This window comes from Nomascus leucogenys, chromosome 22a (assembly GCF_006542625.1).
Source record: "Nomascus leucogenys isolate Asia chromosome 22a, Asia_NLE_v1, whole genome shotgun sequence".
NCBI lineage: Eukaryota > Metazoa > Chordata > Mammalia > Primates > Hylobatidae > Nomascus > Nomascus leucogenys.
This window is the reverse complement of record NC_044402.1, coordinates 57,361,382-57,386,450: the sequence shown is the minus strand read 5'-3', so window position 1 is coordinate 57,386,450 and position 25,069 is coordinate 57,361,382. Positions and strand designations below refer to the sequence as shown.

The 25,069-nt window shown below is 48.6% G+C and overlaps 1 protein-coding gene across 3 annotated transcripts in view; it reads right to left on the bottom strand.

The window, feature by feature from the left end:
• Window positions 1-6,730: 6,730 nt before the first annotated feature.
• Window positions 6,731-25,069, bottom strand: part of PNPLA1 (patatin like phospholipase domain containing 1) — a 63,505-nt gene continuing 45,166 nt past the window's right edge. Inside the window, exons 2-8 of one of the 3 annotated variants that reach the window (XM_004087119.2) lie at window positions 22,670-22,902; window positions 21,096-21,161; window positions 19,823-20,032; window positions 18,794-18,854; window positions 12,110-12,718; window positions 8,227-8,311; window positions 6,731-6,898 (exon numbers count right to left, since the gene is read on the bottom strand). In XM_004087119.2, the coding sequence (XP_004087167.1) occupies window positions 6,769-6,898; window positions 8,227-8,311; window positions 12,110-12,718; window positions 18,794-18,854; window positions 19,823-20,032; window positions 21,096-21,161; window positions 22,670-22,822 (1,314 nt within the window). In that variant the 5' untranslated portion in view covers window positions 22,823-22,902 and the 3' untranslated portion in view covers window positions 6,731-6,768. Of the gene's footprint in view, window positions 6,899-8,226; window positions 8,312-12,109; window positions 12,719-18,793; window positions 18,855-19,822; window positions 20,075-21,095; window positions 21,162-22,669; window positions 22,903-25,069 lie in introns of those variants that run through there. The other 2 variants (XM_003278869.2, XM_003278870.1) reach the window with 2 other exon arrangements.

The following is a 25,069-nucleotide window of genomic DNA, read 5'->3' as shown; positions in this document are numbered from 1 at the left end:
ATTTCAGATAAATTACAAATAATTGCAATATTGAGGACATACTCCTACTAAATAATTATTCATTGTTTAACTGAAATTCAAATTTAACAAAATGTCCTCTATTTTATCTGGCAACTCTGAAACTAATGTAAGAACAATTATTTTAATTACCTCAAAACAAGAAAAATAATTAACCCAAGTGAAGAGAAATATGCAAGTGGATGTATTAATACTTTAACACAATTGACATTAAGAGCATCTGGGCTCTAAATACAGACTTTGAATTAAAACAATAATTATGATGAAGTTCGAGTCTTCTTTGGGTCCCAGGGAACAAGCATTCCTGGGCTGTGCAAGAGAGGACACTCTCCTCCCCCTAGTTTCCCAGGCCTCAGGCTTCTGCAAACATGGAGGCCACTCCTGGAAGAAAGGCCTGCAGCCAGGCGGGCCTCTCTAGTCAGTCACCCCCCAGTACACACCTCCAGCTGCTTCCTTTGACTGGTCTGGCCACAGATCAACCAGAGTAGGCAGAGGATGCAAGACCCCTGGGACTTTGACCATTTTCAGGGTCTCAAAAGTACATTTTCTTCCCTGAAATGGCTAAGTGGGGTCTGTTGCCGCAGCCAAGCCCCAACCCCCTAAATCCCCAGCCCCACCAGGCTTTAATTTGCATATGGCCTCCTCAGGCTCCAAAGGCCAGTTTAGTATCGTCCTCCACCCATTCATTCTGGGTTTTGCATTTCAGGATTTGGTAAGCAAATGTACCTGAGGCCTGTGGGCAGCTGGGGCTTCATTGCTGGGCCTGGCGGGGCCTGGAGGTTGTCTGCTCTCTGGGGAGGAGGGGGGCAATTCTTTTCTGGACAGGCTGGAAAAATTGAGGCTGACTTTGTCTTCCTCATGGAACATTTTCACTGAGGTGTGAACAGCAGACAGAGAGCCCTCATTTGTGTTGGCTGCAGGGGAGGGACATCTGGCCTCCTTCTTCCTCTACAGCCACCCAGGACTCCAGGGCAGCCTGTCTCAACACCACAGCACCACAGAATCCCGGGGGAGCTCTAAAGCTCTCAATGCCTGGGCTGCCTGACCAACTTCAGCCAGCGATTCCAGTGACCAGCTCAGGCCAAGCCGTTAGTATACTGTAAGAATTAAAAACCAAACAACAGAACTTGGGCTCCTGCCACCACAGGAAAGAGGGAGTGTGTCGTTGGCTCAGTCCTGCTGGACCTCCAAGAGTTTTGCCCTTGGACAGGATCCTGGGGAGACTAGAAATGATCTGGCTCATCTCAAAGAGGCAAGCTTAGGCCAAGGTTGAGAGGAAGGTCCATGAGCGCCAATCAGTGCTGGCATCCATCAGTCTGTCCAGGGTAGGGTAGTGGAAGGGTTGAAAGGATTGCAGGAAGCTGAGATGCTCACCCTAGAAGGGAAACAGATCTTGTGCACCATCGGGACTGACAATAGGTGTTGCCCCTGGTCCTCCAAAAGGCCCAGAGTCAGGGGAGTGTGCCGGACAGCAGTGAGAAGCAGGCTTGGCCTCAGGGTCCTCAGGTTCTCTCCCGTTCCAGCTCCAGTTCTCTCTCTCGGCTCATAGCTTCCTAGGAAATCCCCCATCTAGGACTTCCCTAACCCTAGTTCCACCGAGGATCACCCTTACAGGTTCATACACCTTGGGCAGCCCTGAGCAAGTAGCCAGGCCTTTTATAGCCAATGCATGGAAATTGGAAATCTCAAGCTACACCAAAAGCCAGTTAGAGGGTTCATTTCATTACACAAGGGTCTTTTGCAAGCTTGCAAATGTAATCTCCAGTGGGAGGTGATAAAAGGGTGTTTGAAACATCATTCAATGTATGAAAGTTCAACTGATACTTTTTTTTTTAGGAAGGGGATAGGGCTGAAGTGGTCTCCGGATGGCTGAGTACAGTTGTGCAGATTTTACACTATACAAGGGTACCGTGCCATATAAAAGGGGTAGGCAATTCATAGACTTATGCATGTCTGTGCATGTTCTTTGTAGTTTTCTAGCAGTTGTCAGTCAAGTGTCTTGCTCTAACAAAGTGAGTATATTATGACAATTTTCCAGCAGCTGGTAGTCATGTTCTCCAGGAAGGGGTGCTATTTTCTTAGTACACAAGGTACTGCCTGGGCTAGCGTTGACCTTGACTGTGACCAGGAAGGGAAAGGTGGGAGAATAAAAGGAGCTGGATCAATGAGACCCAGGAGTCACCACAGCATCCCAGAACAGGATAGGCAGTATCTGCCTTCCAAGGTCATCCTAAGGAATTCCACACTTCAGGGCAGCATTCCTGGATCTGGCTGGGATGAGGTCTGTAGGTGACCCAAACTGTCTCAGAAGTGGAGAGCAGAGGGAAGTTGAGTGGGCAGGGAGCAGACCTGGATAGGAGAAGCCGAGGAAGAACAGGTGAAAAGAAGGGAGACAAAAGGGAGAATCAGAAGACCTCACTTCCAAGCCTTGCCTCCACCTCCTGTGTGACTTGGGGCAAGTTACTTGCCCTCTCTAGGAAATTGGAGGAAGACACTTGCCGAGCCCAGAGAAATGCTGGGATGTGGACTTGTACATTCTTGGATAATTTTCAAATCTCCATAATTTTCAAATCTATCATTCTGTTGCTTAGACCCTGCAATGACTCCGCAGCACCACACGGGAAGTCCAGCCTCATTAGCTGGTCATCCAAGCCAGCCTGACCTACCTTCCACCACATCTCCATGTTCACTTCCAGGCCTTTCCGCTACCTCCATCCTTGCAACTGCAGTTAACTGCTTGCGTAGACTATTTCCTTGTTCTGGGCCATCCCGTGTGCCTGGAATACCCTCCCACACGCTTATCCTCAGTCTGACTAACTTCTGCTCATCTTCCACACCTCCACCAGGTTCCCTGAGATTCCCCAAGCTAACAGAGTGAATTAGCTGCCTCTCCTCTGTGCTTCTATTCCATAGTAATCCAGTGGTTCTCAAACTCCAGTGTGCATCAGTCATCTGGTGGACTATGTGAAATACACACCGCTGGGCCCCAGCCCCATTTCGGATTCAGTAGGTGCAGGCTGAGCCCAAGAATCTGCATTCCTAAAAGCTGCTAGGCGGAACCATGCATTCAGATACCCTCTCTCTGCTCCTTTCTCTTGGTGCCCCAGTCCTACACACTGCCCCGGGACCCTCCCAAATGTCCCACACAGGCCTGGGCACTGGTCATAAGGTCCTGACATGTCTTTGTTACCCAGAATTACACAGGATGCTTCCACATTCAGCTTCTCATTTAAGTCCCAAATAACCATGGGTTGAAGGCAGGGTGGATGTTACAGAGAGAAATCGAAACTCCCACCAAGTAAAGTAACTTGCCAGAATAGAGAAACCAGTGCTAACCCCTGCAACTTCTGACTCCCACCCCAGTGCTCCCACCACCCTCGTAGGCTGTATCACTAAAGTTGGAACATCAAGACACTGGTGACAGACAACCTGAATTTGGATCCTGGCTCTGCCACCTATCAACTGTGTAACTTTGGGCATGTTACTTAACCTCTCTGTGCCATGGTGCTGGGCACATAAGTACTATGTAAGTTGTAGCTATGTTATTACATTCACATTGGAATGGGGGAAATTCCATAGAAACTCAAAGAAAAGGATCTCTTCTGGTGGAAACTTGGGGCATCTCACAGACTTGGTAGGAATTAGGAAGATTTGGGGGCAGGATAGGGTCCCCCTTCTCCATTTGTAGCCTGTAGGCAGCCTCTCAATTTCTCAGTCTGTCTCTTCACTTTGAGGCCAGTGACACAGTCCAGAGTCGGATGACCACTGAACTCTTACTGGAGGAGAGCCAAGGCTAGCAGAGGAAAGCTAGGCTGATGCATACACCCACCCAAGCTCCAGGAGAAGAGCAAGTCTGGCATCACTGCCGGTCCTAGAATGAAAGGGGCCTGGATTAGACTTAACCCAGCCTGCAGCCTAAATAGAGCTATCTCAGCCAACACATAGGCCCATGAAAGAGAAACACAAATGTTTGTCCTTGTAAGCCACTGAGATTTGGGGGGTTGTTTGTTATGCAGTGTTATCACAGCAGCAGCAACTGACTAATACAATTTGCATCAGAGTATGAATTTCAACCTCTGATTAAAAAACAACACTGATTAGTGTATGGGACATCTACACTTTAGCTTTTGTTCTATCCTCTCTCTGCTTGTCAGCAGGGATATCAGCTGGGGACTGGAAGTCTGCACAGGACTAGCCATGGATGTGACAGTGGTTGTAATTTGGGAGGAAATGAGCAGGTTTCTCCTCTTCCTGAATCACTCCCCCCTTCTCTATCCCTAACATTTTTGAGCTTCTCTTTTCTACCCCTTACCCCAGCCTTTGGAATTGCTTAAGACCATCAATTGGTAAATTGCCACCTCCAGGCAGGTTCATCATCTGTTCTGGAAAGGAACACAGCAGACAATCACCTGCCTGGTGTATGAGGTGTGACCCAATGACAACAGTGCTTCCCACAGTATGTGAATGTTGTCTTGTTTGTTTTTATCACAGCCTGCTTCTTCGTAAAGCACCTTCATTCCCAGAAGATTTGTTAACCAAAGTGGTTCTTGCTGAATTGCACTGTTCCTGCTTCTCTGCTGCAGTGGGAAGAGAGCTGGCTCTGGAATCAAGGAACTGGAGCCTGGGCTTGGCTTCCAGATAGTGCTCCTAGCCCCAGGAAGGCTCCCCACACCCACCGCAGATCCATGGCTTCCCAAGGCCAAACGTGACCATGAGCTCCTAGAGACAGAGATAAGGACACTCAAAGGTCAGGGAAGTGTTGGGGCTGGAGATCAAGAATAAGTGAGAAGAAGCCCAGGCTGGGATTGTTGATCCCATGAACCCAGGGACCTCAAGCTGCTGTCCTGCACCCTCCCTTACCTACCTGTCATCCAGAAAGAACATGTGGTTTGTTCCACTTCCTGCAGCAGCTCTGAGAATCTCCTCTACCATACTGCTTCCCACCACTCACCAAGTGCATTGCTTAGACTTTGAGATGAGCCTTTGGCCACCGGGTGAGCCTCTGACCCTTCTCTGTCTGATAAATCCGTGTGCCCACCCAGGGACCCCACTTGGGACAAGAACAACCAGGAAGGATGTTGCTCAGAATGATTAGAGGTTTTTCTGACCAACAAAGACTTGAAGCGAATTATATAGCAGTGTGGGTCTGTTCCATTCAGAGAATACTATGTTGCCCAGCCCAGACTCCAACTCCTGGGCTCAAGCAATCCTCCTCCCTCAGCCTCCCGAATAGCTGAGACTACCGGCACATGCCAACATGCCTGGCCAATTCAGAGAATACTTTGATAACCCAATGAAACAACTGTAAATAATACCCATCTTGGTTTGAATCTGAGGCTGTCATTTTGAATTTGCGAGTCTGTTTGTATACATGCGTGGGCCTTTACTTAAAATATGATGACTCAGTAAAAAAATTAAAACTTGGTTTAGGTGGGGCTCAAAGTTCATCAGATTCTTAGGTTTTAGTCTTATCTTTGATCTAAAGTTAGACTAGGAGTAAACTGTTGAAACTTGGGGATAGAGTTTTAATTCATTTTTTATTTTGCCAGAGTCCAGGAGAGTGTTTGGCACTTAGTAGGTGCTCAATAAGTGTTGACTGACTAAGTCAAAGACAGCATAATATAGTCAAAAAGCTCTAAGAAGCAGGCCTACATTGACTAGGGCCCTGAACTGTATGCTGGCAACAGTTGAGTGTCACGTAGGCACTCACTTGTCTAGTTTTGTTTTGTTTTGTTTTTTTCGAGATGGGGTTTCGCTCTTGTTGCCCAGGCTGGAGTGCAATGGTGCAGTCTTGGTGCACTGCAACCTCTGCCTCCTGGGTTCAAGCGATTCTCTTGCCTCAGCCTCCGGAGTAGCTGAGATTACAGGTGCACACCATCATGCCTGGTTAATTTTGGTATTTTTAGTAGAGACGGAGTTTCACCATGTTGGTCAGGCTGTTCTTGAACTCTTGACCTCAGGTGTTCCACCTACCTCAGCCTCCCAAAGTGCTGGGATTATAGGCATGAGCCACCATGCCTGGCCTGTCTAGTTTCGTTTTTTTGTTGGTTTTTTTTGTTCTTTTTTTTGAGACGGAGTCTCGCTCTGTCGCCCAGGCTGGAGTACAGTGGTGCGATCTCAGCTCACTGCAAGCTCTGTCTCTCAGGTTCACGCCATTCTCCTGCCTCAGCCTCCCGAGTAGCTGGGACTACAGGCGCCCGCCACCACGCCTGGCTAATTTTTTGTATTTTTAGTAGAGACGGGGTTTTACCATGTTAGCCAGGATGGTCTCGATCTCCTGACCTCGTGATCCACCCGCCTCGGCCTCCCAAAGTGCTGGGATTACAGACGTGAGCCACCGCGCCCGGCCTAGTTTTGTTTTTAAGTAGTATCTCTTCAGAAGCAGAGAGGTAGCCAGTTAACCTCTGGGAATTATGTAAACTTAACACCTACTTATTGTGAGCCATTACACATTCTGCATTCTATGAAGCAATTTACATCATTGATCACATTTAACTCTCACAACTTTATGAAGTGGTATCATCCCCATCTTACAGGAAATGGAGGCTCAGGGAGAGCAAGTGTCCCAACCATGATCCCTGAGTGGAGTTGTGGCAGAGCAGGAATTTTATGTCGGATGTGTCTGTTCCAAAGCCCGATCTCCCACCGCACCCCCTACTCCCTTACACTCTCCTCTATTCCTCGGCATCTCTCTGAACACAGTTCCCAAAGCTGCTCCTCTCCGTGGGATTTAAGGAACATTAGTCATGCTCACTGCACTTTGCCACTTGGTTTTTTGGATCCCAGATGTCTTGGGAAGCCTTTTCTGGTGCCACTTGTCTTTTGCTTGTTCTTCTTGAAGACCTTATTCACCCAGTTTGAGTCTTCAGCAGGGCTCTCCCTAGGCAAAGAGATTAAGTAGATGGTTCATTATGGGCCTGGCCTGGGCCCTCCAACATGGTGGCCTGCTCAGCTCTGCAGGTGGACACACCCGCGCTGTGGTTCTCAACCCTGGCTGAGGATCGGATTTCCCAGCAAACTTTTTTTAAAATATAATCAATGAATATTTATCTAAGTAACATCATGCCCATGAGTCAAATGAAACTCAGACTTTTATAGAGTTATATGTAAATGTAAAAAAGTTTAAATTATGTGAACAAAATGCATAACTTATGCCTAAGCTCAAAATTGTTAAATTTATACAAACTCTTTCAAAAAGTTTTATGGTTAAAATTATACTTAATGTGGGAAGCAGGTAAATTTTAATATGCTTAATATGAGAGAGAGTGCAAACATTAAAAGCAAGAATGCCTCGGGCTCTGCTCTCTCAATACCTGCAGCTGTGGTCATGGAGAAACCCAGCTACTGCCAGAGTGGTCCCAAGGCAGGGAGGGATGGAGGGATGAGAAGGGGGCTGGGGTTGTGTGGAGAAATACCCTTGACCCAACTTCTGATCTCCTGCGGTGCCTCCCCCACCACCAGTACAAACGGCATTCAGCCAGCAAGGGAGCCTGGGTAATGTGGTCCTCAGGGAAGTTTTTAAAAAAGCAGATCCCCAGGTCCTCTCATAGTTATTGCAAAGATATAATGGAGTGTATGTTATGCAACCCAGACACTTGATGTGCATAATAAAAAAGATTTTCTGGGGACAGTCTACAGTCTAGGACTATCAGGTCATTATCATGCTAATAGAAAATAGTTCGGAGTAAGGAAGGCCTTTGATAGAGACCCTTAATTCATTTCATGCAGGAGCTACCTAAGGCTGGGAGGTAGGATGCCTGCAGGCCCTCTTGGAACTGTGGCATCACCAGAGAGTAAAATATGAGGGCAGGGGATGCACATTCTTTTTTTTTTTTTTTTTTTTTTTTTTTGAGACGGAGTCTCGCTCTGTCGCCCAGGCTGGATGGAGTGCAGTGGCGCAATCTCGGCTCCCTGCAAGCTCGGATGCACATTCTTGCACTGCACTCAGAGAAGGAGCATCCCCAGTGTGCAGGAGAAGAGAATGACATCATCAACACGGACAGGCTCCTTCCCCACACACTGCCCTAACTGAACAAGAGAAGGCGGCTTTGTGAGATGTAAAGGGGTGGACCTGTAATTACACAATCACACACACCAGAAAAGGATCCCAGAGTTCCTGGGGCAGCTAAGGTGGTGGAAGATATCGCTTAGCCAGGCTCGCTTCTCCCGCCCAAAGGAAAGAGCGTGCTCCACGAAGGAGTAACTTACATTACGTAAGGCTTGCTGATGGTTTCCTTCACATGAACCAGAGGCACAGCGCTTTTTGGATTTGAAGAGACAAGAGGAGCTACAGCTAAAAGTAAAAATATAGGAAACCGGAGTGAGATGGGGAGGGGGGATATGGAGTCATTTTTGAAATAGCAATAGTCAGTAAATGAGAATGTTTAAAAACAGCAAAGAACTCTCTTGTCCTCAGATTCTCATCTTTATAACCAAAGTCATGTTGTGGGACTTGACTGAGATGCAGGCCTGCGGCAACTGTGGAGCGGCTGACTTGGTAGAACATTAGAAACAACTCCCAGGGGCAGGCCCGGTGGCTCACACCTGTAATCCCGGCGCTTTGGGAGGCCAAGGCGGGCAGATCACTTGAGGCCAGGAATTTGAGACCAGTCTGGCCAACATGGTGAAACCCTGTCTCTACTAAAAATACAAAAATTTAGCTGGGAGTAATAGTGCATGCCTGTGATCTCAGCTACTCGGGAGGCTGAGGTCAGAGAATCACCTGAGCCCCAAAAGTTGAGGGTTCAGTGAGCCAGGAGTGAGATACCGTCCCCCCGGCACCAAAAAAAAAAAAAAGAAAGAAAGAAAACTAAGGAAAAGAAAAGAAATAGCTCCCTCACAGAAAGCAGCGTGTTAGGGAAGGTTTTCAGGAAAATCCCCTGGAGGGGCCTGGACTTCCCATCACAGGCTTCATGTAATGCTTTTTGCTTGTTTCTTAGAACAGAGTATTAATAGTTTCACAGCCATTGCTCTTAAGTAAGCTCTTTGCATGTTTTTAATGAGTATGGGGGTACATAATATATGAAGGTTAATATGTAATTATGTATTATATATAAATAAAAGTAACATAAAGTGTATGTGGGTTCCTCTGAAGTTATTTTGTTAGAGACTTGTTGTATGTCCCTAACTCTCCCAAATCTATTCACGATGAGGCTTGTCCTTTTGTTTTTGGATTTTCCTAGGGCTTTTAACAATTTTTCTGTTCCCCAATGCCACCAATGGCCATCATTAAATGACTGATACCACTAAACTCTAGGGCAGGGGTGTCCAATCTTTTGGCTTCCCTGGGCCACACTGGAAGAAGAATCATCTTGGGCCCCACATAAAATACGCTAACAGTAATGATAGCTGATGAGCTAAAAAAATAAAAATAAAAAAAAAATCTCACAATGTTTTAAGAAAGTTTATGAATTTTTTGTAGACTGGTACATTCAGAACCATCCGGGCCACGGGTTGGATAAACCCGCTCTAGGGGGTCTCAGCTCTGCCTAACTCTCACAGATGGCCTAGGATGTCACCGTTGAGGCTCAGCTGTAAGCTATAACATGGTTTCTCAATCTCAGTACATGCTATTGACACTAAGGGTCAGAGAGCGCTTTGCGCAGAGGCTGTTCTGTGCATTACAGGATTATTTTTCAGTGTCCCCAGGCTGTAACCACTAGGTGACAACCAAAATGTCTGCAGACATTGCTAAATGTCTCCTGGAGACAAAATCACTCCCAGTGGAGGATCACTAGACTATATATGCCCTCTATCCACCCCCAATATGAGTGAGGAATGCTGACTTGGGGCCCAGGATTGCTCAGGTACCCGAAGATAGCCGCCTTCATGCACAGGTGTGATTAATGTAAAACAAATGTTTTGCATTTAACAGGAAATAAGAGAGCAGGTAAAACACTGTGCCCAATTTTCTGACTCTTTTTTTTTCCTTAGACGGAGTCTCACTCTGTCGCCCAGGCTGGAGTGTGGTGGCACGATCTCTACTCACTGCAACCTCCGCCTCCCAGGTTCAAGTGATCCTCCTGCTTCAGCGTCTTGAGTAGCTGGGACCGCAGGTGCCTGCCACCATGCCCAGCTAATTTTTTGTATTTTTAGTAGAGATGGGGTTTCACCACGTTGGCCAGGCTGGCCTCAAACTCCTGACTGAAAGTGATTTGCCTGCCTCTGCCTCTCAAAGGCATGAGCCACAGCCTAATTTTCTTAATGGTGTTTTGTTTTTGTCTCATTAAAAGAGTCAAAGTAAACGTGTTCCAAAGAAAGGGCATCTCTGCCAAGTTGGGGCTAATTCCCAGACGAGGAGACATTATCGATCTGTGACATTTACTATAATAGCTCTGGAAGTTTGACTGAGGACCATGAGCACCCTACAATCTGGCTTCAGTCCTTCATTTGGGTCTCTGTCCCTCTGTCTCCACCCAGACCATCCATGGTGGCCACACACAAGTCCTCTCCTTCCTAAAGTACCTTGAAAGTACCCTGCACATTCCTGTGCTGCACCTGAGCGTCTTAAATAAACAAAATCGGAAATGCTCTTTCTACTCCAACCCATCCAATCCCACAAACCACGATGTTCAAAATCCTGCCCATTTAAGCTCACCTGTCACCTCCAAGAAGCTTTTCATACTGCCCCAGAGAGAAGTGGTCTTATTCTCTACGAATACCCTCCAACACTGTGTTTTTATTAGTTATATAGTACTTAATACTTCTGATTTTTTTTTTTTTTTGAAATGGAGTTTCACTCTTGTTGCCTAGGTTGGAGTGCAATGGCACAATCTTGGCTCCCTGCAACCTCCACCTCCTGGGTTCAAGCGATTATCCTGCCTCAGCCTCCCAAGTAGCTGGGATTACAGGCATGCACCACCATGTTTGGTTGATTTTTTGTATTTAGTAGAGATGGGGTTTCACCATGTTAGTCAGGCTGGTCTTGAACTCCTGACCTCAGGTGATCCATCCGCTTCGGCCTCCCAAAGTGCTGGGATTACAGGTGTGAGTGACCACACCCAGCCCCTGATTGTATTTTTGAGGTTAGTATCTGTGTTATCTCCTCTGCTGAAAGGGAGATTTCCTGAGTAAGGAATTGAGAACATTTTATCTTTGCAGGCCCTATAGTGGTGCTTCTGAAACCGTCTGTAGTAGTAAGGAAACAGTTTTTAAAAAATTTCTGGCCGGGAGCGGTGGCTCACGCCTGTAATCCCAGCATTTTGGGAGGCCAAGGCGGGCGGATCACAAGGTCAGGAGATTGAGACCATCCTGGCTAACATGGTGAAACCTTGTCTTTACTAAAAATACAAAAAATTAGCCAGGCATGGTGGCGGGCATCTGTAATCCCAGCTACTCGGGAGGCTGAGGCAGAAGAATGGCGTGAACCCGGGAGGCGGAGCTGGCAGTGAGCCGAGATCACGCCACTGCACTCCAGCCTGGGCGACAGAGCGAGATTCCATCTCAAAAAAAAAAAAATTTCTTTCTAGTCTATAACAAACTAGTAATTTTGTGAAATACAATGCAAATTAATTAGTAAAAAATGGTCAAGCTCCGGGATGTTGTGGCAATACCTTAGTGCTATAAACGTTTCTAAATGATTACTCTTAATTTCTGCACACACTCCGTGGTGGGCTAGTAACACACAGTTGAGGGCTGGATTGGTCTGCGGACCACTCTTTGAGTAGCACTGCCCAGCACAGCAGGTTTCACAGTAAAAATCTACTGGCCCAGCGGTCTCAAATGTGAGCAGGCAAAAAATCACCTGGAGGGCTTGTAAAAAAGACAGCTGGGCCCCACCTCCAAAGCTGGTGATTTAGTAGGTCTGCAGTAGGACCTGAGAATTATAATTTCTAGCAAGTTCCCAGGTGATGCTTTTGCTGCCGGTGGGGGGACCGCACTTTGAGAAGCACTGCACCGAGGGAAATGAACCAATGTCTATTATACTGCCCCCTTGTGGCGGACTGTCCTCATAATGGACAGAGACGCTAAAGCTCACTGCTAACTTCAGCCACGCACCCCTAAAGAAGCAGTTATCAGCCCTGGTGTCCTTGCTCGCTTGCCAAGGGGCTCCAGGCATGAGAAAGTCATAAGAAGCCAGAAGGGTCCATACCTTGGGGCTGTTCTTGGCCTAGTTCCTCCACAGGTGGCTGAGCAGGGAAGGCTGAAAGAGAACTTCGGGGTGGTGTTTGAGGTGCCCCCACAGTTGAAGGCCCCAGGGGTGGCCTGGGTGAAGTGGGTGCCTGAGAGTGTGGGGATCTGGCTGGTGATCCAGACGGTTGTACCTGCTGCTGAGGTGACAGAGGTGACAGTCCAGGTGGTGGGGTGGGCAGTGATGAGCCAGGTGTGGAGCTGGGTGGCTTCTGCACAGCTGGGAATGATACAGGTGGCATGCCAGTTGGAGGAAGTGGCGTTGAAGAGGCCAGTGGCTGTGCAGGTGGCAGTTCAAGTGGAGAGACTGGTGCTGAAACAGGTGACTCGCATGTGAATTCAAGTGTCTGCACAGGTTGGGGCACAGGCGGACCATGGCCGCCCCTTCCATCCCCTTTGGGAACCCACTCCGTGTGAGGTTGCGTGGCTCCTTCCGGACTGGCCTGCCATGCTCGAAGGCTTGGTTGACTGCGTTCAGGGCACTCATTGCCAAGGGCGAGTTCTATCTGGCAGTACACTTCTACCCGGGGGAATATCACTCTCTTGGAGGGAGAATTAAGATAAACAGCATCTAGGGAGAAACAACAGCATGGGGAGTTACTCAGCCCTGGCAGCAGCATGGCCTTTGCAAAACTGGTTTCTTGAGTTATTTTCCTAAACAGGAACAGTGCTTTTCAAAGGTCTTTCTGTACTTACTTGAATTTATAGTGAGTGAAAACAAACGTGATGGTTCCTGGCACTTACGGTGTAATGTAGGGGAGCAGGCGTTGCCCACCCAAATCATCTAGAGTTTCAACCGAGGCAAGTGCAGGAAGAGAGGAGTGTGGTGCTGTGAGAGAGGGCGGTCATCTGAGGGATTGGCAGTGAGCAGAGATCTGAAGGGCACGTGGCCCAGGATGGTCAGGGCGGGGTGGTGAGGGTGTTTCAGCAGAGGGAACAGCACACACAAAAGCCACAAAGTTTGAGGACACACCAGGTGGTGGGGGGCCTGAAAGGTCAGTGTGGGGCGGGGGTACTGTGCTGGGGGAGGAGGCTGAGGAGGCAGCAGGGGCCGGACCATGTCAGGGCTCTAGGCAGCAGCTAGGATCCTTGGTTTTCATGGCAAGCATTATTGTAGCATGACTTTTAGGCAGGGGAGGTAACCAGCTGAGGCTGGTTCTGAGAAGGTCACTGTGGCTGTAAAACTCATTGAGAAAGGTGAAAGGGTTGCTTGAGCCTGGGAAGCTGAAGCTTCAGTGAGCCATGATTGCGCCACTACGCTCCAGCTTGGATGGCAGAGTGAGACTCTGTCTCAAAAAGGGTGGCGGGGGGGCGGCATTTATCTAGGCCACATAACGGCCCTTAAATAAGAAAACAAACAATTCAGTTTTTAAAATGTGTAAAAGAGCCAACTTAAAGGGCTCCCAATGGCCAAAGCTGGAACAATTTGAGGAACAAAATAAAGTAGTATTGAATAATAACCCAAAGTATAACATAACCGTGAGTCCATACGGATATAAACATGTATTACGTAAGTAAGTAAATCAGGGAGAAGAGAGAAATCTCCCCTGCAGAAGAATTCTAAGTAATTTATGTAGATGCTTGACCCTTTAGGAAGTGGAGCATAACTTCTCACTCCCTAAGTATGAGCTGTGCACAGTGACTTTCTTCCAAAAACTGCAGTAAGGATAGACGGAGAAAGAGTACTTCACAATGGAGAAACCTGATGGACGCTACCTCGGCCAGGCGGTCACGGTCAACATCAGCAGGGATACGTCATGTTGGCAGCACGTGCCTGTGAGGTAACGTGATGTGAATAGCACCTTACCTCTGTGGTCTCCTCCCCAGAACTCACAACCCCAGCCTAATCATGAGAAGAACATCAAGACAAACCCCAACTGAGGGATGTTCTACAAAATACCTGACTGATAGTCAACTCTGTCAAGGTCATCGAGAATAAGAAAAGTCTCTGCAATCCCAGCACTTTGGGAGGCCGAGGCGGGCAGATCATGAGGTCAGGAGATCGAGACCATCCTGGCTAACACGTGAAATCCTGTCTCTACTAAAAATACAAAAAATTAGCTGGGCGTAGGGGCAGGCACCTGTAGCCCCAGCTACTCGGGAGGCTGAGGCAGGAGAACGGCGTGAACCCGGGAGGTGGAGCTTGCAGTGAGCCAAGATCGCACCACTGCACTCCAGCCTGGGCAACAGAGCAAGACTCTGTCACACACACACACACACACACACACACACACACACAGAATAAGAAAAGTCTGAGAAACTGTTATAGGCAAGAGGAAACTGAGGAGATGGGACAACGAAATGTAATGCGATCCCTGGGTGGGGGGTCCTGGAACAGAAAAAGGAATTAGGTAAAAACTAAGAAAATCTGAATAAGCAATGGCTCTTAGATAATAATATATCAAGATTGGTTCATGAGTTGTAACAAATGTACTGGACTGAATACCATGTTATACATGTACCATTCTGTAACGTCTAACAGATGTGAGACAAACACCCTGTATTATTTTCACAAGTTGTCCATAAATCTAAAACTACCCTAAAAAAACAAAGCTTATTAAGAGTCTAGGTGAGAAATGTACAAAAGAGTAGAACGAATGCTTCACCAAAGAAGATCTACGGAAGGCAAATAAGCAAATGAAAAGATGCTCAAAGTCATTAGTCATTAGAGGAATGCCGATTAAAACCACAATAAGTTACTGACATGCACCTGTTAGAAGGGCTAAAATGAAAAATTCTGAGCATTAATTAAAAATACCAAAAGTTTTGGAGGAATGGGAATGCGCATCCACTGCTGATGGGAATGAAACATGGAACAACTGCTTTGGAAAACAATTTGGCAGTTTATTAAAAAGTCAAACATATATTCTGGTTATATATCCAAAATAATTGAAATAGGATCTGGAAGAGACATCCATGCGCACTGCAGCATTATCCACGATAGCCGAAAGATGGAAGCAACCCCAGTGTCCTTTGTCAGATGGATGGACAAAGAAAATGTGGAATATATTCAGCTTTAAAAAGGAAGAAAATCGACCAGGCCCGGTGGCTCACGCCTGTAATCCCAGCACTTTGGGAGGCTGAGGCAGGCAGATCACGAGGTCAGGAGATCGAGACCATCCTGGCCAACATGGTGAAACCCTGTCTCTACTAAAAATACAAAAATTAGCTGGGCGTGTTGGCGCATGCCTGTAGTCTCAGGTACTCAGGAGGCTGAGGCAGGAGAATCGCTTGAACCCAGGAGGCAGAGGTTGCAGTGAGCCGAGATCATACCACTGCACTCCAGCCTGGGCAACAGAGCGAGACTCCATCACAAAAAAGGAAGAAAATCCTGTCACATGCTACAGCTACAACATGGATGAACCTTGAGGCCATTATGTTAAGTTAAATAAGCCAGTCACAAAAAGACAAATACCGCATGATTCCATTTATATGAGGTACCTAGTGTAGTCAAAATCATCAGCACAGAAAGTGGGATGGTGGTTGCTGGGGGCTGGAGGAGGAGAAAAGGGGGAGTTGTTGATCAACGTGTGTAAAGGTTCAGTTTTGCGAGATGAAAAAGTTCTAGAGATCTGCTGCACAACAATACGAACATAGTTAACACTACTGAACTGTGTGCTTAAAATTTGTTACCTGTTTTTTTACCACAGTTAAAATATTTGTGTATGTATGTTAAACATGAATGTACCATGCAATCCCGTCATTCCATTTCTAGGTATTTACCCTAGAGAAATGAAAGCATATGTCCACACCAAGACTCATGCATGAGTGTTCATAGCAGCTTTATCCATAATAGCCCAAATCTGGAAATAACCTAAATGTCCATCAACAGGGGAATGGGTAAATGGGCTGTGGTATATGCATACAGTGGTATATTCAACTCTTTTGGTAGATGAGCTGTGGTATATTCATACAGTGGCACAGAACGTAAAAAGGAACAAACTATTTATACATTCAACAACACAGATGAATCTCAGAATAATTATGCAGAGTGAAAGAATTCAGATTTTTTAAAAAGAGTTCACATTGTAGTGAATTAATCTATAATGGCAGAAAGCAGATCGGGGTTTCTTGGGAATGGCGGGGGTGAGGGAATGTGGGAGGGATCACGAAAGGGCATGAGGAAATTTTGGGGATGACGAATTATTCACTATCTTAATTGTGGTGATGGTTTCACAGGTGTGTGTGTGTACAGAGAAAGAGAGTCACTTACTAAACTGTGAGAGGGAAGAAGGGAGTGGGGGAGGAGAACGGAAGAGAGGTTTGGCCAGGCATGCCTGAATGCCGGATGGATATTTTAGACATGGCATCCTCTGAGCTCCAACCTCACTCAGCACCCACATTCACACATCTGTGTGGGGAATGCGGATTTTCAAGCACGCCAGCATGCGCTGCCCTTCCCTTTGGCAGAAGGCTGCTGCCAGGATGGGCCGAGTGTAGAGAGAGTGGCTTGCCTGGCAGCAAAAATAATTAATTCTCCTCCTTTGGGAGGGAGGAGAAAGAGGCTGTGAGAATGTGAGCTGAGGAGTGGAGGGTGACACTTTTTGGGGTGTAGTTTCCTGCTGGTGGTGACCCCCCACCCAGAAAGCAGCCCAGGGGAGGCTGGGTGGACTCCCATTTTCTGTTCCCAGATGGCAGGTGGGGATAAGAGTGTGGCTCTAGAGACCAACTGCAATTTCTCAGTATGTGTCAGTAGTTCCTCTTCACACCTGATGCAGGGAGAAAAATCCAGTCCCACCAAATCCAAGAGGACTGAGGTGGTGGAGGTGAAATCTGCGCTGAGAAATCCATGCCATACACTGGCAAATTGGAAGAGGAAGCAAAAATAGCTGGTAGTCAGCACGAGACAATTTCTCCGTTAGAAATTGTATCTTTCCTACTTGGAGTGATTCCAGGGCCATTGAAGAAACCTGCCCCCATCCATATACTGGCTCAATTTTGGGGGCGGATTCCTGAAGTGCCACCATCATGTTTCACCCAGCAGTAGGCGAGACTGACTGTGGCTAGGACTCAGCACTTTGACGTTGTCATGAGAGCTACCATTTATTTGAGCATTGTGCTAAGGGCTTGTGGCTTCGCTCCTTTAATCTTCAAAATAAAACCATAAGGTTCCATGATTAGGCCCCTTTTACAGATGAGGAAACTGAGGCCCCAGGAGATTAATTACCTGCTCAATATCACACAGTTAGTAGGTGTCAGGAGCTAGGATCTAAACCCCCTTTTTTTTATATAGATTAGGAAACCAAGCCTTACAGAGGGGAAGCCATTATCCGGAGGTCACACAGCTTGTGGGTGGGGTGGGGGCCTAGAGCTACTTGCCTCCAGAGCCCAGGTTTTCTCCATCCTGCTCTCCTGTCTGCCCAGCCTCTCCGCACCCCTTGTTGGGAGAAAGGACCCAGGAGAAAATAGAGACAGGATAAGGGGAGCTTGGGAAGCAGGAAGGAATTTTGAAGAAGGGAAAAATAAGTGAACACTTCCTAGGAAGAAAATCTCATCCAACCCCTTAATCTCACCCGCAGAGTATTTTTTAAAGCTACATACACAAAAAGTTTACCACAGAATTACTCATAATCATGAACATTTGGAAACTCAAAGGAATGATCAAGCAAATTTTTCTGCACAGCTATGATGGAATGTTATACAACTGCTAAAAAAGACAGTCACAAAGACATGTGGCAACAAGGAAAATGCTTCTGATGTAACATTAGGTAAACCCTTTGATCTGGTGATCCCTTTTTCTGAAAATGATTGATTCTAAATATGGCAAAGCTTTTGTTGATTTCTTCCTTTTTTTAGAGACAGGGTCTCACTCTGTTGCCCAGAGTGGAGTGCAGTGGTGCAGTCATGGCTCGCTGCAGCCTTGATCTCAAGTAGCTGGGGCTATAAGCATGTGCCACCATGCCCAGCTAATTGTTTAATTTCTTGTAGTGCTGGGAATCTCACAATCGCCCAGGCTGGTCTCAAATTCCTGGGCTCAAGTGATGCTCCTGCCTTGGCCTCCTAAAGTGCTGAGATTACAGGCATGAGCCACCACACCCAGTCCTGTTCATTTCTTTTAACAAAGATGTTTGCCATGCAGTTAGCACATAAAAGACATGTCATTGGAATTGTTTCTTCTACTCTGATAAAGCGCAGAGAATATATAGATGGAGGGACCACCATTCCAAACCTACATAGGGCAAGGGCTCTTCTCTGTGATTTGCTGATCAATAGGTCACTCAAAGTCTTACACAAATATAAACTAATGACATCCAGTTCTGCATTAATAATGTGATTTTATTGGAAGGAGAATAAACTGGAAGAGAATGAAATGACATGAAAATGGAATTCTCCAGGAAGATCTGAACTCTGGATTTCCTAAATAGAGTTTTTACATTCATAAACATACATGTACAACTGTCCTAGACACTGTGCCCTTAGTTAACCCCAAAGGCCCCTTTACATGGAGATCCTACTTTCTGGACCCAGCGGTCTGGGCTGGTCAATGCAGCCTGTTAGGTCCCCACCCCCATTTTCAGCTCTCCCAGGTGAAGGGCGTCTCTGGGTCACAAATTTGAGGGGAATACCCATCCATTCAGCCCTTCTACTGTTTGAACTTTCCCTACCCTCCAACACTACCCTTGCCTGGGGCCCCACTGGTACTTACTCAGCCGCCTCAAGTACAAAACTGCATCATCGTACCCTCGGTAGTAGTAATCGTGCAGGATCTGGGGGCGGGGGCACCAGGAGAATAACCAAGGCTGCAGGGAGGAAGGGAGCCACAGTTCCCCCGACCCAGGGCAGCTACTCCTATTGCTCTTGAACTTTATTTGATGGGCTTTTCAAAATGTACCCATCCAGTGTCCCATCCCTCACTATCTGCTAAGAAGAACTGAGGAGAAATTCCTGATCACACGCCCCAGCGATGCTGCGTTCATGAGTTACACCATTCATGGTGGATCCTCAGCCTCCCCTGGGCGGGAAAGTGTGGGGTGCTCATGGCAGTACCACAGGAGGTGCATCGGGGCCATATGAAGAGCAAAGTTTGGAGCCTGAGTTCAGGTCTCTGGGCTGCCCCTTATTGGCTGTGTTGCTGTCACCTCTCACAGCCTCAATTTCTTCATCTATAAAATGGGGACAGTTATAATATTGATCACAGAGGATGCTAGAGGATTACATGAGATATTGCCCACAAAGCCTTTTCTGTAAAGGGCCAGATAGTAAATACTTATTTTGGGCTTTGCTGGCCACATGCAGTCTCTGCCTAACGTTCTTTTTCTTTTTCTTCTTTTTTTTTCCCCCATAACTCTCTAAAAATGGAAAAAGCTTTCTTAGCTCACAGGCTGTACAAAAACAAGCCATGGGCTAGATTTGGCCCGTGGGCTGCAGTTTGCCGACCTTTGATTTTGTACATGAACTGTCTGAATGGAAGGGTTCAGTTAATATTTCTATCAGCACTTCTGACATCATCTCGCTTTACAGGGGAGAATATTGAAGCTGGGAGAGCTTAAGGCACTTGTTCAAGGTCACATAGCTAGTTAGCAGCAAGGCCAGGATGCAGGTCTAGGAGGAAGTTTAAGGGATCATTTGAGGGGGGGAGACTCAGATGGAACTTGAGTGGGCCCCACTGACTCTCTAACCCCACCCCTAGTCTCTGGTACCTTCCCCCACTCCCCAGACCCCTCCTGCCTCTCACCACCAGGTCCGGGGGAAACAATGCGTGGGTCATCCTGGCGATGTTCTCCAGGGAGAACTGGAAGGAGCAGTTGAACATGCGAAAGTCGTGGAAGATGGCCGGGCAGTCCCGGGGACAGATGTCCTGCTGCCCACTGAAGGTGGAGATGGTGATGGCATCGGTCCAGAAGGCACAGGGCTGCATGCCCGTGAAGCCCCCGTCGATGTACCTCTGTGGGGGCAGAGTGAGAAATGCCCACCTGGGACCAGAGTTCTCAGCCCCACTCGGAGTACATCGAAATGGCCCGTAGAACATGGCACCAGCTTCAAGGGCCCATCAAGGAAGGTCCAGAAGACCCTTCAGGATAAGCCTGGAGACGGAGGTCCTGGTGGGTGTGTGGTGTTCCTTGGTCACTTAGTGAGTCCGCACTGGCCTCTGGACTCCCAGCCCGGTGCTCTGTCCTGCACTGATCCTCCCTCCACTATCTTAGTGGCTCTGAGACTGGGGCTCCCAGGGCTCTGTGTGCAGGGGACCCATATTCTGGGTAAAGCAGGAGATGTGCTCCTCTGCCACAGCCCCACCACCTGTTCATCCACAAGCCCCTTCCTTTCTGGGGCTTCTGTTTTCTCACCTATGAATGAAGGACGACAAATACTGAGGCTCTAACTCTCAGGGCTGGCTGACATGCAATACGGGCTCCATCTACTACCTGAATCCTAGTCTCTGGCCCTGACTTTCTCTGCATATAAAATGAGGAGGGGGCATGAGCTAGACCATGACCACTCAGAGTGTGGCCCACCCACCAGCAGCATGGGCAGCACCTGAGGCCGGTTAGGGGCGCAGACCCTCAGGCCCTGCCACAGACTGCCTGGATCAGAACTTGCATAATTTTACGAGACCCCAAGTGATTCACGGGCACATTAAAGTCTGTAAGGCCCTGGCCTACAGGGCCTCAGAAAACATCCTCATCATTTGAGGTTCCAGGTCCCAGTGCTTCATCTCCTCTGCTCTGTCAAGTCTGGGAAAACCTGCCAAGCCTACGGAGCCTTGATTTGCCCGGCTCGGCAGTGGGTAGGTGGATCCAGAGAGGAACCCACCCCAGCTGGAGAAGTTCATCTTAAAGGCCCAGAAAGCCACCTACATTGGGAATTCTGAGTAACAACACGAGAAACTCTCCAACTCCAGGTCCTCCCACTGCATTCTGAGACCACCCCCCTGCTCCCCCAGGTGTGAGTCACAGGGACCCGAGGTCCCTTGGATCTCGTCTCACCCCTCACCATGCCAGAGCACTTACCACACCGCGGTAAGTCGGGGGGATGAGGCCACAGTACACAGGGACGAAGCAGCTGCAGTATAGGGCCTGTGTGGAGAGAAGAGGGCTGAGATGGTGGAGGCCCGGGGCGCGGGGTAGGGACAGCTCACCTGTCGGCTGCTGGGCCACCCACCACCAGCCCGGACCTCCTTAAATCCTAGGTGAAGGTGCCGCACTGGGAAGCAGAGCTCCGAGTTCAATTCCTGGCCTGGCCTTCACTAATTGCGTCCTTGGTAACCTACTTGGTCCTTCTGGCCCTGATGTCCTAGCTTTAAAGTGGGAGGGGGTCCTCAATAGCTTCGGGGTTCCTTCTGATGCTGAACTTTCATGAATCCAATGGGATTCAACAACCATTAATGTGTGTCAGCCCTGGGCCAGGCCCTGGAAGCAAACGAGGCTGAGAGGCCCACCCTTGGGAGTGTCCTACAAGAGGGAGCGAGCAAGTGAGTGACGGTGCAGTGGGGTGACAGGGGCTTGGTGGAGGTGAGAATAGGCACCGTGGCTCCACAAGAGGGGTGCAGGCAGGGTGGGAGGGGATGAAGGGAAGTGCCCTGGCAGGAGGGACTGGGTTTCAACAGCAGGCAAAGCAGCGTGGGAAAGAGGGAGGGGATCCCAGCCAGAGGGAGTGGCAGGTGCGAAGGCCCAGAGGCCTGGCTTGTGTGTGGTTTGCTAGGGTTGGCATGGTAGGAGTGGAAGGTGGGGGAGAGGGCTGGGGAGAGAAAACTGCAGCAATGGGCGATGAAGTCAGAACGGGGGTGGGCGTGAGGAGGCAGATCTGGAAGAGCTGGCTGCTGATAAACCCAGGGGGCCGTGAGGGGCGAAGGAGGTATCTGTGCCTACTGCCTGTTCATCCCTCATCCCCAGGATTACTGCCAGGCCAGTATGGGATGAGGATGGGGTGGCGAAGGCCCTGTATGTGGGGGAAGGAAGGAGAATGGAGATGTGGGATGGAGGCCATGCAGCTTAACCCCTTTGTCCCGAAAGACACTGGGACCTATCTGCGGCCCTCTCCAGCAATCATTATTCATAACTAAAATTCAAATTAATGAGCTTAGGGCAGTGCACTCAGGATTAGCATGCACTTTTCTAAGTGTTAACTGACTTGGTAACAATTCAACCCCTTATCAAGGGCCACTGGAAGAGAGGGGGCAGAAAGGGGACATGGGGGCCCCTCTCCCCTGACCGTTCCCACAAAGTGGGAGAATTCAGGAGGGATGCATGGCAGCCCAGCCTGGAAGGCCCTGAAGGAGCCCTGGGCCCTCTGCAGGTCACTCCTGGGCCTCTGGGAAGCTCCAGGCTTAGCGCAGAGGGCCCGGCGGGACGGCTGTGAAGGCCGAAGCATTGAGGGTGGCGGTCAAGCCTGGTTTGTCCTGGGCTTCTGTGTCCATCTCATCGAACACTGCACCTTGCACAGGGAGACACTGGGGGCATGAAGGAAGGGAAGGACTAGGGAAGTGAGGCAGGCAGGTGAGGCATCGGGCTGAGCTGTGGAGAAAGAGCAGGAGCAGCCCTCCCGCGCCCCTCCATGGCCCTCCCTCTCGGCCCAGCCCCCTTGCCTCAATGAGCTCCTCCTTGGACGTGAACTCTGAAACCACCACATTCTCTCCGTCCGTTAAGCGGGTGAGGCTCACATGGAGCTTCCCCGTGGTGACCTTGTAGGAGTCCTCGGGCAGGACCCGGTACAGAAACTGCCTCATCATCTGCACCATCTTACAGGACGGGGACAAGGGCCCCAGGAAGGATTTCTTCACCTCGGCCACACCCACGTTGAGGACTCTGAGGTACTCATCTGCAAAGGAAGCAGAGAAGAGGGGGCAGTCGGCGCCACCCGGTGGCCAGGGGCCAAGGGAGGTCTAGGGTAGTTTCTCCAACTCATCTCTGAATCCAACAAATGGGGAAACCTGGAATTCAGAAGCTGGGAAAACCCCAGGAATCAGCCTGCTGTCTTGCACATGAGGGAAGCAAGATACTGAGGAAGGAAGTCGCTGGCTCCAGAGAGCCCAGAGCTAGGCGATGGTGGAGCTGGACCCAGGCATCCTGACCTTTGTCCAGGAGTTGCTACGTGACAGACACCTTCATATCAACAGTTAAAGGAACACTTTAGCCCAACCCCAAATAGCTTTCCCCAACTTCTTGTCACTCTGCCTGGAAGCCCACTGCCAGACCACATTTTTGGAGTCCTGTACGAGATTCCTATTAAAACACTGGTGCAGTTGGAAGTTGTTCCCAAATTACGCCCTGGGATACTTGCTTAGTGCCCACTGAGTCTGTGGGCAGGGAAGGGGTGCTGGCCTTGGGCCGGTGAATCACGAGGAGGAGGTGAACTTTGTCTTGAAACCATTGCATCATCTTTCCTTTATGGCCCTGGTCCAGGTCTGAGAGGGAGATGACCCTGAGATATGGAGTATGTAAGGCTCGCCTGTGCCATGTGCTCAGTGGGCAGATGCGCTATTCAAGGGGTGGCAGAGGAGGGTGTAATCTTCCCCACCCCAAGTCCCCAGAATCCCACCAGGGAAGTCTGGGTTGTAAGCTTAATAAGGGCTAACTTGCTTAATTCCCACAACAATACTGGGAGGTAGGTATTTCTATCTTCCTTTTACTGACCAGGAAACTGAGGTTCAGATAGGTAATATAACTTTCCCAGGGTCAGCGTCAGCCAGTTTATAAGTGGATAAAGTAGCATTTCAACTTAGGATGTGTGACCCCAGAGCCCAGGCTCCTTCTATTACACTAAGCCAAAAGCTTCTTCTGGAGCTGAGCCCACACCTGCTTTTTGCTGACCCCTGCTCATCTCTACCCTGTGCAAGCCTTTGGGAAAATCAGGAGTGAAAATAGCTCTGGAAAGGATTGCTAACTTTTTAAAGCAAACATTTATTTGTAAAATATGCTATAATACGCTATATGGAAGAACTTTCTTATAGTTAGTGTCATGTAGCAATGGCTACATGGGGAAGCCGTGCAGTCATGAATTTTTTGCCATAGCAGGTAACCAGGCAGAGGCTGGACAAGTACCTCTGTCAGAGAGTTTATCAAAAAGATTCCTGCATGAGTGGTAAGGGCTAAGATTCCTTCCAACTTTGAGATTCTGGGATTCTCACAGCCACCTTGCAATATATCTGGGAAGTAATCAGTGTGCCTTACTCGCCTGTTTATAAATAGAGCAGCTGAGACACAGAGAGGTTAAGTGATTTACCCAAAGTCACACGGCAATTTGAGGACAAGCCAAAACTAAAGATGCCTTACTCCTCTTGTGTTTTATGGTTTACCGATTATTCCACCCCAGTCCTCTAGGTGAGTAAGAAAAGAAGCTTCAGCACCATTTTACAGATGCAGAAACTGACACAGAGAAAAGCTAAGTGTCTTGCCTGAGGGCAGGCAGCCAGGCAGTGATTTTTCTGACTCCATACCCCACCTTCTTTCCCTGGGGTTTGGACTGATCTCAGGAATGAAGAGGCTGAGCAAGCCTGGGTTGCCTTGGTGACAGCCTTTTTTTTTTTTTCCAACCTTCAGAGTCACAGCTGCATATGTGTAGTAGGGACCTCCCTGAGCAATGGAGCAACGTAGCTGTCACCCTCCTATAGGGGGAGGGTGCTCCTGGGAGGTGGAAAGGCCCTACAGTTTTAGTGAGGTTAGCCTTACCATGTGCCAGCAGAGGTAAACAGTGTTTGCCCTCAAGGGAGGGCAGCAGCTAACCCACTCACAGGTGATGTGGCAACTGCTCATTTGGATACCAAGGTGTTGGATCACTGAGGTCTCGCCCATAAGACCAGCTGGGATGGGGAGTCAACCCGGGGCAGGGAATTCTTAGTGAGCAGCTTAACACCTGGCAAGGGTCAGTGGCTTTCCCCATGAGGCCTGGGAGCCAGGAACGCCTGATCTCCCAGCAGAAGCCACCCCTGGGAGGGAAGCAAGGAAATTTGTTCTTATTACAAAAATCAGACATGCTTATTGTGGAA